The sequence below is a fragment of the Panicum hallii genome, chromosome 7, assembly GCF_002211085.1.
Source record: "Panicum hallii strain FIL2 chromosome 7, PHallii_v3.1, whole genome shotgun sequence".
Lineage (NCBI taxonomy): Eukaryota > Viridiplantae > Streptophyta > Magnoliopsida > Poales > Poaceae > Panicum > Panicum hallii.
Window position 1 is genome coordinate 1,113,894 of NC_038048.1, and position 11,818 is coordinate 1,125,711.

At 43.8% G+C, this 11,818-nt stretch overlaps 1 protein-coding gene across 1 annotated transcript; it reads left to right on the forward strand.

Moving 5' to 3' along the window:
- Window positions 1–3,742: 3,742 nt before the first annotated feature.
- Window positions 3,743–7,596, forward strand: LOC112901642 (formin-like protein 20). The gene is made up of 2 exons (XM_025970598.1): window positions 3,743–4,239; window positions 6,757–7,596. Exons 1-2 carry the CDS (start codon window positions 3,912–3,914, stop codon window positions 7,368–7,370), a joined length of 942 nt encoding a protein of 313 aa, XP_025826383.1. The 5' UTR covers window positions 3,743–3,911; the 3' UTR covers window positions 7,371–7,596.
- Window positions 7,597–11,818: the final 4,222 nt, after the last annotated feature.

Below are 11,818 nucleotides of genomic sequence, written 5' to 3' on the forward strand. Positions count from 1 at the left end.
TCAGTGGACCTATCTGAAAAAGGGCAGTGCCAATTTCCTCGTCACTATAATCTTTGCACAAATTAGAGTTAGTCTGGGCTGAAATAATGGGCTCGATCAACCCAACTATTTCATGTGGATCTATACCAGTATCTTTCGTGAACAGATGCTCAAAATAATTTGTGGCCATTCCTTTCATTTCCTTCTGGTCAGAACACCAGCTGCCATCCTCCCTCTTCAATTTTTTTAATATGGTTCTTTCTAGCACGCCATCGAGCCTTGCGGTGAAAATACTTGGTATTTCGTCTTCTTCCTTAAGCCAAGTAATTTAAGTAAATATTTATAATCTAACTTCTCATTTTTTTTCTTTTTAAACAGGGCTTACGGGCAGATGGTGTTCATCCCGCCGATAAAGGCTAAGCAATAACTCTATGCACAAACTTCCCGTGCCACAAACAACCGGTATTACATGTGCGAACATATAAGGGTGCAAAGGAGATACACAATAGATTCTGAACGTGTAAGGAACTACTCTTTATTAGGGTTAGATGTATATGTGTACATTATTTTTGCATCTATCTAACATTTGCTTAATCTTTCCGTGGATTTATTAATTGCAGATTCATCCAATAAGAAATATGGGGCACTCCATGAGAAACAAATCCTAGAAGTAGTAGCCGATTTATGTTGTTTTATTATGCATGCAGTGATCCACCCATAAGGCATATTTTTTTAAAAGGACCACGAATTAGCAACGGACCCTAAATACATTAGTCTTCGTGACTGAGCAAACCAGCAGCACCGTGCCATCTAAAGTAGCCTTAGAAAATAGAAGAAAAATATGTATTCAAGCAGCACTTTTAATGATGCACTGTAATTATATATATATGCTTTATTACTTTACCTTTTAAATTTGTATGTGCAATTATTTATGTTCATAAAACGCATTCCATGTCGATCACTATGACATTTGATCACGCACTAACTTGATAGGTCAAAATTGGTGGGAAACAAAATTTTAAAAGATAGCGAGAAACAAATTTGGAAAATTTAAAATCAAATCAGCCAAATTTCAAGGCGGGAAACAGATTTCCGGGGGTGGGTCATGCCCTAACCCGCCCCTGAAAACACCATTTAACCCGCCCTTGGAAACACTATTTTCAGGGGCTGGTTAGGGCATGACTCGGCCCTACAAATCGGTTTTTAGGGGCGGGTACCCTGCAAACAGCTATTTTTAGCTGCGAGAAATAGGGACGGATACCGCACCCGCCGCTACAAATGTTGTTTTACCCGCCCCTAAAAACCTTTCTGTAGTAGCCACGGTGGCGAGTGGTGGCGTCCTAGGGCTCCTATCCTCGGTTTCGAAGCTCCAAGGGATGATGACATCGCAGCTGATCTTGAAGCAGTTGTCTCTAAGATGCTGTGACTTCTCCAAAAAGACCCTCCTAATCAAAGGGAAGCCGAACGAAAAGCTAGGGACATTGCTTCCCCATGCGCTACTTCTCCCCCATGCCACCACCTCCCCGCACCGGCAGCTTCGCGCACCGCGGAGGCCCCGCGTCAATCGTCCCGTACGCTGCTATCCCCCTCGCGCCGTGTAGCCCTCCTAGCGCCGCTGCGGTCCCCCTCGCGTCGTCATGGCTCCGAGTGGAGGGAGAGAGAAGGGGAGGTGGCGGCGAGGGAGGAGCGGCTCGATCCACGCCGTCGCAGCCCCCCTCGAGCCGCCGTGACTCCGCTAGGCGGGAGAGGGAAGGCCGGCGGGGGAGGGAGAGGAGGAAGAGAAGGGAGGGCGGTGGGGGAGAGAAGGGAGGGCGGCGGGGGAGAGAAGGGAGGGGCGACGCGGCGAGAGAGGAGGGGATTGAGAGAGGAAGGGAGGGGATCGGAGCGAAAGAGAAGGAAGCAGATGGGTTGTGCGGCGGCACGTGATTGGCGGAGGGCGAGAGGGCGTGGATCGATGACGCGGGATCGGAGAGCGAGCGGGGGATGGCTCAATTTTTAGGGGCGGGTAACACCATCACCCACCCCTAGAAATTATTTCTAGGGACGGGTGATGCCACCACCCGTCACTAAAAATAGTTTTCTACTTTATTCCAAAATTTTATTTAAATTTTTATATATAGCAAAATAAATCAAAAGAAAGTGAAACTTCTGCACTATGATTTTGTAAAATGTAGATATGAAAAAATATGCTAAGTATATTTCAGTGTATATAAAGGTTAAGATTGTGAAAACCTCAAAGTATGACTTGAGTTGTATGAGATACCATATAGTCATAGTTATTAGATAACTTACAATAATTTTTTGAACTATAAGATGACCTTAACTGAAAAATTTATCATCTACAAAATTGTAGATCTCGTCAATCTCTATAATTTTGGTATAAAGTTTGACTTCATCCGAGATCATATGAAAAAGTTATGATTTTTTTGCGTAAGACTATTTGTAGAGGCGGGTGGACGGGTGACGCCACCGCCCATCCCTAAAAATATTTTTCAATTTTATTCCGACAGTTCATTTAAATCTTTCCATATAGCAAAATAAATAAAAAAAATAATCTTCTACACTATGCTTATTGTGAACTATAGATAAAAAATATAGCAAGTATATTTCAGTATATATATAAAGGTTAAGATTGTTAAAACCTCAAAGTATGATTTGAGTTGTATGAGATACTCTATAATAGCCATATGTAGATTCATAATAATTTTTTAGATCATTAAATGACCTTAAATGAAAAAATTATAAACTACAAAATTTTGGATCTTCTCGTTCTCTACAATTTTGATGTAAAGTTTGAATTCATCCGAGATCATATAAAAAAGTTATAAATTTTTTTATGTGGAACCAATTTTAGGAACTGCTATCATCCGCCCCTAAAAATATATTTTTAGGGATGGATGACGCCATCACCCGCCGCTAGAAATGCCACCGTTTCCAGAGGCGGTGGTGGCGTCACCTGCAAATGGGCATCATTTTCAGAAGATGATGGCCTCATCCGACCCTAAAATTACTTTTCTAGGGACGGGTCGGATGCTGTAATAGCCGCACTCTGTTTGTAGCAGTGCACGGTAAAATCATTTTTAGTAGTGCACGGTAAAATCACGTTTTGACCCACCCTAGAAAAAAAACATCCCTATGAATCATTTTTTAAGTAGTGCACGGTAACGTTTTCCTTTCCCCATCTATCTAACTCATTTTTCCTTAATATGTGGTCGATAGCTGATCTTATTAGTATAGAAATCAGACAGATTTTTGTCAAAGAATCTGTCCATAAATAACTAGGCGTTTATTTATTCTTTATAGATTCTAATAAAAACACACTTTTGTAGAAGAAATCAAGGAGGAGTTTGGCCTAGTAAAGGTTAATGATTTAGACCATTTCAAACCTCGAAAATCCTAATGTGCTATTTCAGCAATTGAAATAATACACTGTTCCCAAAAAATGTTTCTTTTCTCTGTGAGTGGAACAACTAGGTCACATGTAAAATATTTGAACATGTTATCCTAAGTCGTTGAACATGGCTGTTAAAATGTTTAATTAGGTGCTCACATTTCTCAAACTAGGCTTATCAAATTTCGGAATAAGTTTCTGTTAATTTTTAAGTGTGCATTAAAAAGGAAAAAATTTAGATAAAAATCATATGCATCAATTTATGTACATGTGGCATGTGAAGAAGTCGAAAAAAAAGAAGAAGAAACAAAAAAAATGAGCTCGTGGCATGGGCCGATGGGCAAGCATATGCCAGTTCGGAGTCGGTCGGCCTACCTGCCTATAGGTCCACTCCCCTTCTCTCCTCCCATCGCTCGTCCTCCCCCTTCCGGAATCGCGCCGTCGCCCTCCGCCGCAATCCGCGCCGTCGCCCTCCGCTGCCATCCACGCCGTCGCGGCGAGCTAGCGAGGGAGACACTCGACTCGGGTCGACAGGGTCGAGATGGACGGCGGCGAGCACGAGCCGGAGGAGTCCTCCTCCCAGCGCCGTGAGCGCCTCCTCGCCCTCCGCTCCGCCGCCAACGCGTCGCCGGCGGAGGCGCCGCCCCCGGCGCCCGCGGGGAGCCTCCTCCCAGACCCCGACCTCGCGGGGGACCAGGCCTCCTCTCCGCGCCCGCGCCCGCCCCAGCGGTTCGACTACTACACCAACCCCGCCGCCGCCTTCTCCTCCTCCTATTCCGGCGGCGCGACCAATCCGACCTGGTCCCACAAGCGCAAGAGCCCTCCCTCCTGCTACAATCCGCGTCCCGCTCTGCCTCCGCCTGCTTACGGTACGGACGCCACCCTAAGACGCTAGCTAGGCTGCTGTTTCTCTTCCCCCTATTATGGTGGATTAGGGCCACATGCGGCTGATTTATAGTACTAGCGTTGGCAGCGTAGTTTGATCTTGCCTATAGTTATACTTGAACCTAAACCTATTACCTATAGACAAATTGCGCCCTGCTACAAGGATAATAGCTCACCCTATAGGCAAAGGGGGAAAAAGGATAATGCAAGCTTGTTTCAAACCTAGACATTGGTTAAACGATAAATCCAAATGAAACAACAGGAACGAAATATTCTTTCATTGGGAAATCATAATAAAGGAGCAGTAGCTCAATCTTGGTTTGCATTTGGAGATGGCAAACTTAGTTGCCGCTTCTCAGTTTAATCCACATTAGTCATCTGGGGTTTACACATTCTTAAACAGCTAACCTGACATTATGGTTGTTTTTCTACAGCCGGGTCATTCAGATTGCAGTTGCCCTATGGGTTCCATTAGCAGTGTTTGAGCTTTTGCCAAACATAGTAGCCCTTTTACATGAATTTGGCCTGTCAGGAATCAGGATAGCGTGCATGTTCTTAAATCAAGAACTGCCCCTTGATATCTGTACATTTTGTGTAGGATGCCATAAGAGACCACTTCAGAATCTTTTGTAACATTGCTTGTTTAGCTGAACCAAGGAACTGTGGTACCTATATCCCCCACACCAGCACCATATGGCCCTGTCACCCACTCACTACCCATCTCTTTGGCCAAGTCATATGCAATTCCAGACTCCAATGCCAGGGTACCAAGACCAAGGAAATCCCTTTGGTGCACCACCTCACCAGATCCCCCATTTTGCATCTCCAGCTCGAGGTTCATATCCAAATTCACCTAGCTTTGGTTGGTTCAGACACACTAATCCCAGCCCATGGAGCAGCCATATTACTTTATGGACCAATGGGTAACACATACTCATCTTATGGGCAAGGTAGAGGCCAAAACTACTCCAGAAGCACAGGCTCAAGGGGGGGAGGGTGGAGGTTCGGTACTAGTTCTCGGAATCGTTCTGGATGGCAATACCATAGGAGCTACTTGAAGTGCATGGTTGATGACCCTTAGATAGACTTGCAACCTATTGTTGGCAATATATTAATACCCAAGGATGCTTGAAGTGTCGAAGACAAATGAAAGCAACCTACCACTGTTTAAATCATTTTTGCTTTCAATTTTTATTTTAGGCCATCTGTATGTGGCGCACATATTATAGTATAACTAACTAAGGGTAGCATTCTTGGGTGCATGATGCATATAGTGGTGCCATCCTGGGGGGTTTCTATGTGTTCTATTATGTCGGAACATACATAATTTTGCTTGAATGGGGCTAAATTCAGATTTAAGTTCTCTACAAGTCTTACAGCTACTCTCTGTGATGTCTCAGTTTATGTAATCATCTCTTGAGCATAATGCAGATCATTTTATTTGATTCCAAATCCGACTATGCAGATGTTGCATGTTTGACACTAGCAGATCAATTAGAAATCATTGTTGCTTTCAATTTATTTTAGGCCATCTGTATGTGACATACACATTGTAATATAACTAAGTATTACATGGCGTTCTTGGGTGCATGATGCATATAGTGATGCCATCCTGGGGGTTTCTATGTGTTCTTTTAGGTCAGAGCATACATATTTTTCCTTGAATTTGGCTACATTCAGATTTAATTTCTCTACAAGTGTTGCAGTTGAATTGAAAAGGTTTGCTTCTGTTCTGAAGCTATTCTCTGTGATGTCTCAGTTTATGTAATCAATAATCATCTCTTGAGCATAATGCAGATTGTTTTATTTGATTCCAAATGTGAATGCACATATGTTGCATGTTTGATACTAGCAGATCAATTAGAAATCTTTGTTCTGCACTTTTGCTTATTGTCCTGTTAATATTCGTTTAGCTGAGGAATTAGATGGTTCGGCAGCAAGATATAAAAAAATTGGTTGTATCCAGTTCACCTAAGACTGATGTTATTGGATTCAAATTTAATCGTTTGTGTAAGATTGAAATTTCTGGGAATCCACACATGTTTCTTATAACACTCCATTTTACTGAAGTTGGTTAACCAGAGAAATCGAAGGGTGGCACTAAGAATTGAATTGCCATGATGAGAACAGCAACCTTGCAATAGTGGCATAGTGGATAATGGATATTAATTGGCTGAAGAAATTTAGACTAGATTTTTAGGTTAATGATTTTTAAGTCTAAAATGCTCTCTATCATTTTGCTTGTACTGTTTTAAGTGGCTGGTTTGCACGTGAGGATTCCTTACTGTTTTGAGTTACTGGTTCCATTGACATGTGAGCATTACCTTCATATATTGGTTCTCATGCGTCTAGCATAACTGTGCTATTATATTCTTTGGTTTGCTGCATGCTTAACTTGCTAATTGGTTTTTATTCTGTTTTAATCTGGCATATCTTATTCATAACCACTCAGAATCTCATCCTGACCATTTCTTCAAACTTTTCATCTTTGGCTGGACCAGGGAACTATGGTGACAACTATCCTCCACAGCAGCATCATTTGGCTCCATCGCCAATTCACTCCCCACCCCTGATGCCACGAGATTCACAAGGGGGCAGTCCATGGAGAAGTCCTATGCAGTTCCAGGATCCAATGTCAGGATACCAAGGAGCACCTCCTGGTGCTCCACCTCCCTGGGGTCCACACTCTGTTCCTCCAGCTAGAGGATCTTATCCAAATTCTCCTAGGTTTGGGTTCAGGCACCCTAATCCCGGCCGAGGAGGCAGCCCGATGAATTATGGACCAAGAGGTAGCCCGAACTCATCTTATGGACGAGGTAGGGGGCCCAGTTATTATGGTAGCGCAGGTTCGAGGGGGAGAGGGGGCAGGGGTGGCTGTGGTTGGCAAGACCACAGCTACTTCAATAAGTCCATGGTTGATGACCCTTGGCTGGACTTGCAACCTATTGTTGGCAACATACTGATACCCAGGGGCATCTCCGAGTCGAGGCTTCCAAAATCGCTGCGGGAGAAGAAGGAAGCACCTGCTCAAGGCCAAATTAAGTCGTCATCAGGATTGAGCCTAGCAGAGTACCTTGACTTATCTTTCAATGAGGTTTCTGATAAACAAACATAGGCTTTTTGTATGCATAACTAGGATCGTAGATTGTTGTTGTTTCCAGTATTATTTACAATAGATTTTATCCCCATTGAAAATGAAGCTCCTGTATCTGTGCTCCTTCTATTGCCTTAGATCGTGTGCAGCTTTGACAAATTTTACTGCTGCTTACATTTTAGCGATCATGCTGTACCTTGATTCTAAGAAACTAATTAGTAGATGGAGGAAATGAAATGCTTTAACAGTGGCTTCATGTCTTGCGTCGGTGTTGATGCATACCTCTCTAGTTTTTGTTGCATTCTCACTTGTAGCAATTTTCAAATCACGGTACCTACATCTGGTACCGTGTAGCTGGGTGTTGAGTTGTGTTCTTTCTGAGCATTTGGTGCACCTCCTCGTTAGAACTTCTTTGACTTTATTCCAGAAATAGGCAGCTGTGGAGATGGGAAAAGACATTGGGTGGCATGTCAGTGTTTTTCGTTGGTGCCTAGTTACCAGTAAGTCTTTCACACTTGTTTCTTGTATTGTACACAAAGTCAGGTGGAAATTCTGAGGAAAAACACCACGTGAATCTTTTACATTTGTCTGCTGGAGATACTGCTCTTAATTGATCGGTCTGGTGACAGTCCACTATCCGTACTCTTCTGGCTAATTGCGCGGCGCTAGTTCTTCCGCGTGCAAGGATGAGGGGTGGGCTTTCTGTTGGATTTGCAGCGTGTCCATGTGGCAAGGATCTGGAGCCGGTATGTGTACCGCCTCCACAGGATTTCTTTTTCCCGTAAAAGGCATTGGCCGGTGCCCGTTGTTTCCCAAAAAAATAGAAAAAAGGCGGGCGCTTCTTGGCAGGACCTGGGAGAAAAAGTGCGTGCCGGTCCTTCACCTTCTGCTTGATGTTGGTGCACGCCACACTGATTTACGGTGTAGATAAACAGCATGCTAAGATGAATTTCTATCCTATTACTACGCGTGGGTATTCTTTTTTCTTCCGTCCACCTGAAATTCGAACCAGGTAGGATTGTTATTGTTAATAGAAAAAAGCAAAACACATTTGATTGTTAATGGAAAGGATCTTGCTTGGGGAGAAGTTAATGGCTGCCATATATAATATATAATAATCTCTCTTTCTAAATGGAGTATTTGGAATGAAGAATTATTCCTATCTATATATTGCCCATGGATCGAATCCATCAGAGTTTCATGGATGAACCACAGGAGACGATCAGCAGCAAGGCGATGCCCCGTCAAAATGGCGGGCGGTCGCGCGCTGTTTTCCCCCCGAAAAGAAAAGAGAGAAAAAAGGCGGGACGCGGAGCAAGAGCGCGCGCGGGCGGGCGGGCGGGAGCGCAACCAGCGCCGCCGTTTCTCCCCCCTGCATGCCCTATAAATGTGCAAGCTCTCCACCGCCGAATGGATCCATCCATCCCAGCCATGGCGCCCACGATCCCGCCGTCCTTCCCTGCTTCCCGCCGCGGCAAGAGCGCCGCCGCCCCCACCATCACCATCTCCTCCGGCTCTGACGTGTCCGTGCGCAGGACTCCTGTCATCAACGTGTCGTCGTCCTCCTCCGACGACGAGGTCACGAGCCGGCCCAGGAGCGCGGCGCGGCGCGCCACGCCGCCGTCCTCCGTGTCCGTCGTCCGCTCGCCACGGGCCTCATCCAACAGGGGCGGCGGCGGCAAGGGCGATGAGGCCACGAGCCAGCCGAGGAGGGCGGCGCGGCGTCCATCCTCGCCGGCGTCCCCTGCCGTGTCTGACCGCTCATCCGACAGTGGCGGCAGCCGCAGCGAGGCCACCAGCAGCCAGCCCAAGAAGAAGAACAAATGGTGCCTCGATGACGAGCGTCTGATCCTCGACACCATGGCCTTCCTCCGCATGGGCAAGGGCAGCTATAACAAGGTCCCCAAGGCCCCAGAGGTCTTGAGGCACCTCGTCACGCTCCGCCGCCGTGGCGTGGATGTAAGGCAGCTCTCCGATAAGATATCCCAACTCAAGGTAAAGTTCAAGAAAACTGTCGCCAAAGCCGCAGCCAACGGGGGCAAGCTCCGGCGCCGGACCCGGCACCGCCATAAGGTGCTCTACGAGATATCCCAACAGGTGTGGCCGCACCTGTACCAAGACGCCGGCCTCTGACGATGTCTGTCTATGTGCTGTGCTGCCGCCAAATTAAAGCTCCCTCCTTAGCTTGCTTGGATCAGTAGGCAGTGTGAGTCGTGTGGCCCGACGACTAATAATACGCATGCATGCATGCGCAGCTATAGTATCCTAGATATTTACTGCCTTCGCTTTAAATTATAGATCGTTTCGGTAAATGACTTACAATTTGGAATGGAGAAAGTATGTTATTCCAATTATATTGCATCATAGTGTCTAGAGTCAGGATGGATGGTCGTTCGCATTGATGAATAACGATGGATAATTATATGTTTTAAATATTATATATGATGTAATAATTTTGGATCGACGCCGCCGTTTCTATGAAGAGATCTGAAGCCGGATATTTTCCATCATTATTTAAAAAAAGCTAGGTAATCTGAGATATATTTATATATATGCATGATAGTCGAATCAGTGTCTTTTGCTCTAATGTACGTAGCTAGTGTGCATGTATTCTGTGCTCATCTTATGATATATAAGTTTTTTTTTTCTTCTACAGACGCTTATCTGGTTTGTTGATTTGCGCTGTCGCATGCACTACCGGACCCATGCATTGAGAACTAATCTCCAACTAATTAATGGCGTGATTTACATTTAAAGATTTTAGGAACATATATGCCAGAGATCGAGCTACCGCGCGCCTTACAGTTAGGGGACGGATCGGACGCATCTGCCACCGTATATATAGGCGGAGGAGGAAATGTGTTTGTTGTTTATGGTATATTGCTAAGTTTGTTAGCCCATGATCGAATACTAGGATGGACAGCGCGCTTCGCAGCGCTCTCGTAGGAATGGAATGATGCTAACTTCTCTCAGTTGGGAGAATGATCTTTAGCATATTTATTTACGCATAACTTTTATTATTTTATACTCCTTCCGTTCCATCAATTTTACGAACCAAAATGATTAATAATTTAGGACGGAGACAGTACCACAGACAGGAGCAACAAAAAAGCGAGGATATTTACTGGTAGAACCATAACACATTAAATGGAGGTACTAATCTATGCTGGAGTACAAAACTGTTGTAATTATATGATTTGAAAATACTAAATTATATTAACCGAGATAGGTCAATATGCAAATAACTATAGTGCCTGGAAGACCCGGATGACCTAGACCATCCAACATGTTATAAACTTTCGTGATAGTAGGAATTGTAGCGGTTCCATGCATTTCTTCTTGAATAGCAGTAAGAGGTAGCTTCATCGTCCGTCGGTAGAGCAAATCTTCACATAGAGCCTGGACCTTCTATCAGTGATAGTTTACCCTGCTTTAATATTTGTCATGCACTACCTCCATCCTAAAATATACCAACTTTTTAACTTGGTTAAAGTCAAACATTTTCATCTTTGACCAATAATATTTTTAAAAATAATTACTTTTAAGTAGAAAATATTATATGTTATGAAAGTGGATTTTATTATGAATATAATGAGATCAGTTTTATGTTATCAATCTTTATAGTTTTTTACTATCCATGGTCAAAGTTTAAAAGGTTTGACTTTAAAAAAACCTAAAACTAGCTATATTCTGGGACGGAGTTAGTATTAATCAAGGAGCAACAAGTTAGTGATGTGTTTGAAATCTTATTTAAACCAGCAAATTTGTTTTAATGTTTCATTTGCCTCATGCATTAAAGAGCAGGTTAGCCATGCATTTGAAAGCCTATCTAAACCAATGGATTTGTTTCAATGGTTTCTTTTTTTTTCACAAACACCCCTGACACGGTTTCTTAATTAAAAAGTGTAGCAGTATTCTTATAACGTTCATCAAATAGTACTCTTACATTTTTGTATCTAACAATCACGTATATCTTCAGTTTTGCTTGTTGAAACCTGCTAAAGAAAGGATCCAGTGAGGCCTGCTAAAGACAACATGTATATGAAATTTGAGCAAAACTCAAACACAAATCAACCATACAGTTGACAAGCAACCGCTGGCGAATGTCGCGTCCTCTCGCAGCGATTTGGGGAGCTCACTGCCCAACATCGTGGTACTTTGAAAGAGGCGTACCGTGCGTTCCTCGATGACAAGCTAACTGGCATGCGCATGGATGCAGCCATGGAGCTGTTCCTGTCCTTGCGGAAGAACACCTGCTCGGCCAGGGCAGGGCCGGCTCTATAATTATAATGTCCCTTGGACAAGCAAGAAGATAAGAGCCGTTGAACTAATTTTTAGTTACAAAATTTTTAGTTACAAAATTACAATATATAGTACAAATAATAAAAATTACTTTGCAATATATGTATAGCTCATAAAACATATAACAATAGTGTAACAAAAAACTAAAAACAATAACCATTATGAGG

Coding starts and splice junctions, on each gene's coding strand:
- LOC112901642 (XM_025970598.1), top strand. CDS start 3,912: ATGGACGGCGGCGAGCACGAGCCGGAGGAGTCCTCCTCCCAGCGCCGT. Junction 4,240..6,756: donor TCTGCCTCCGCCTGCTTACG/GTACGGACGCCA, acceptor TGGCTGGACCAG/GGAACTATGGTGACAACTAT.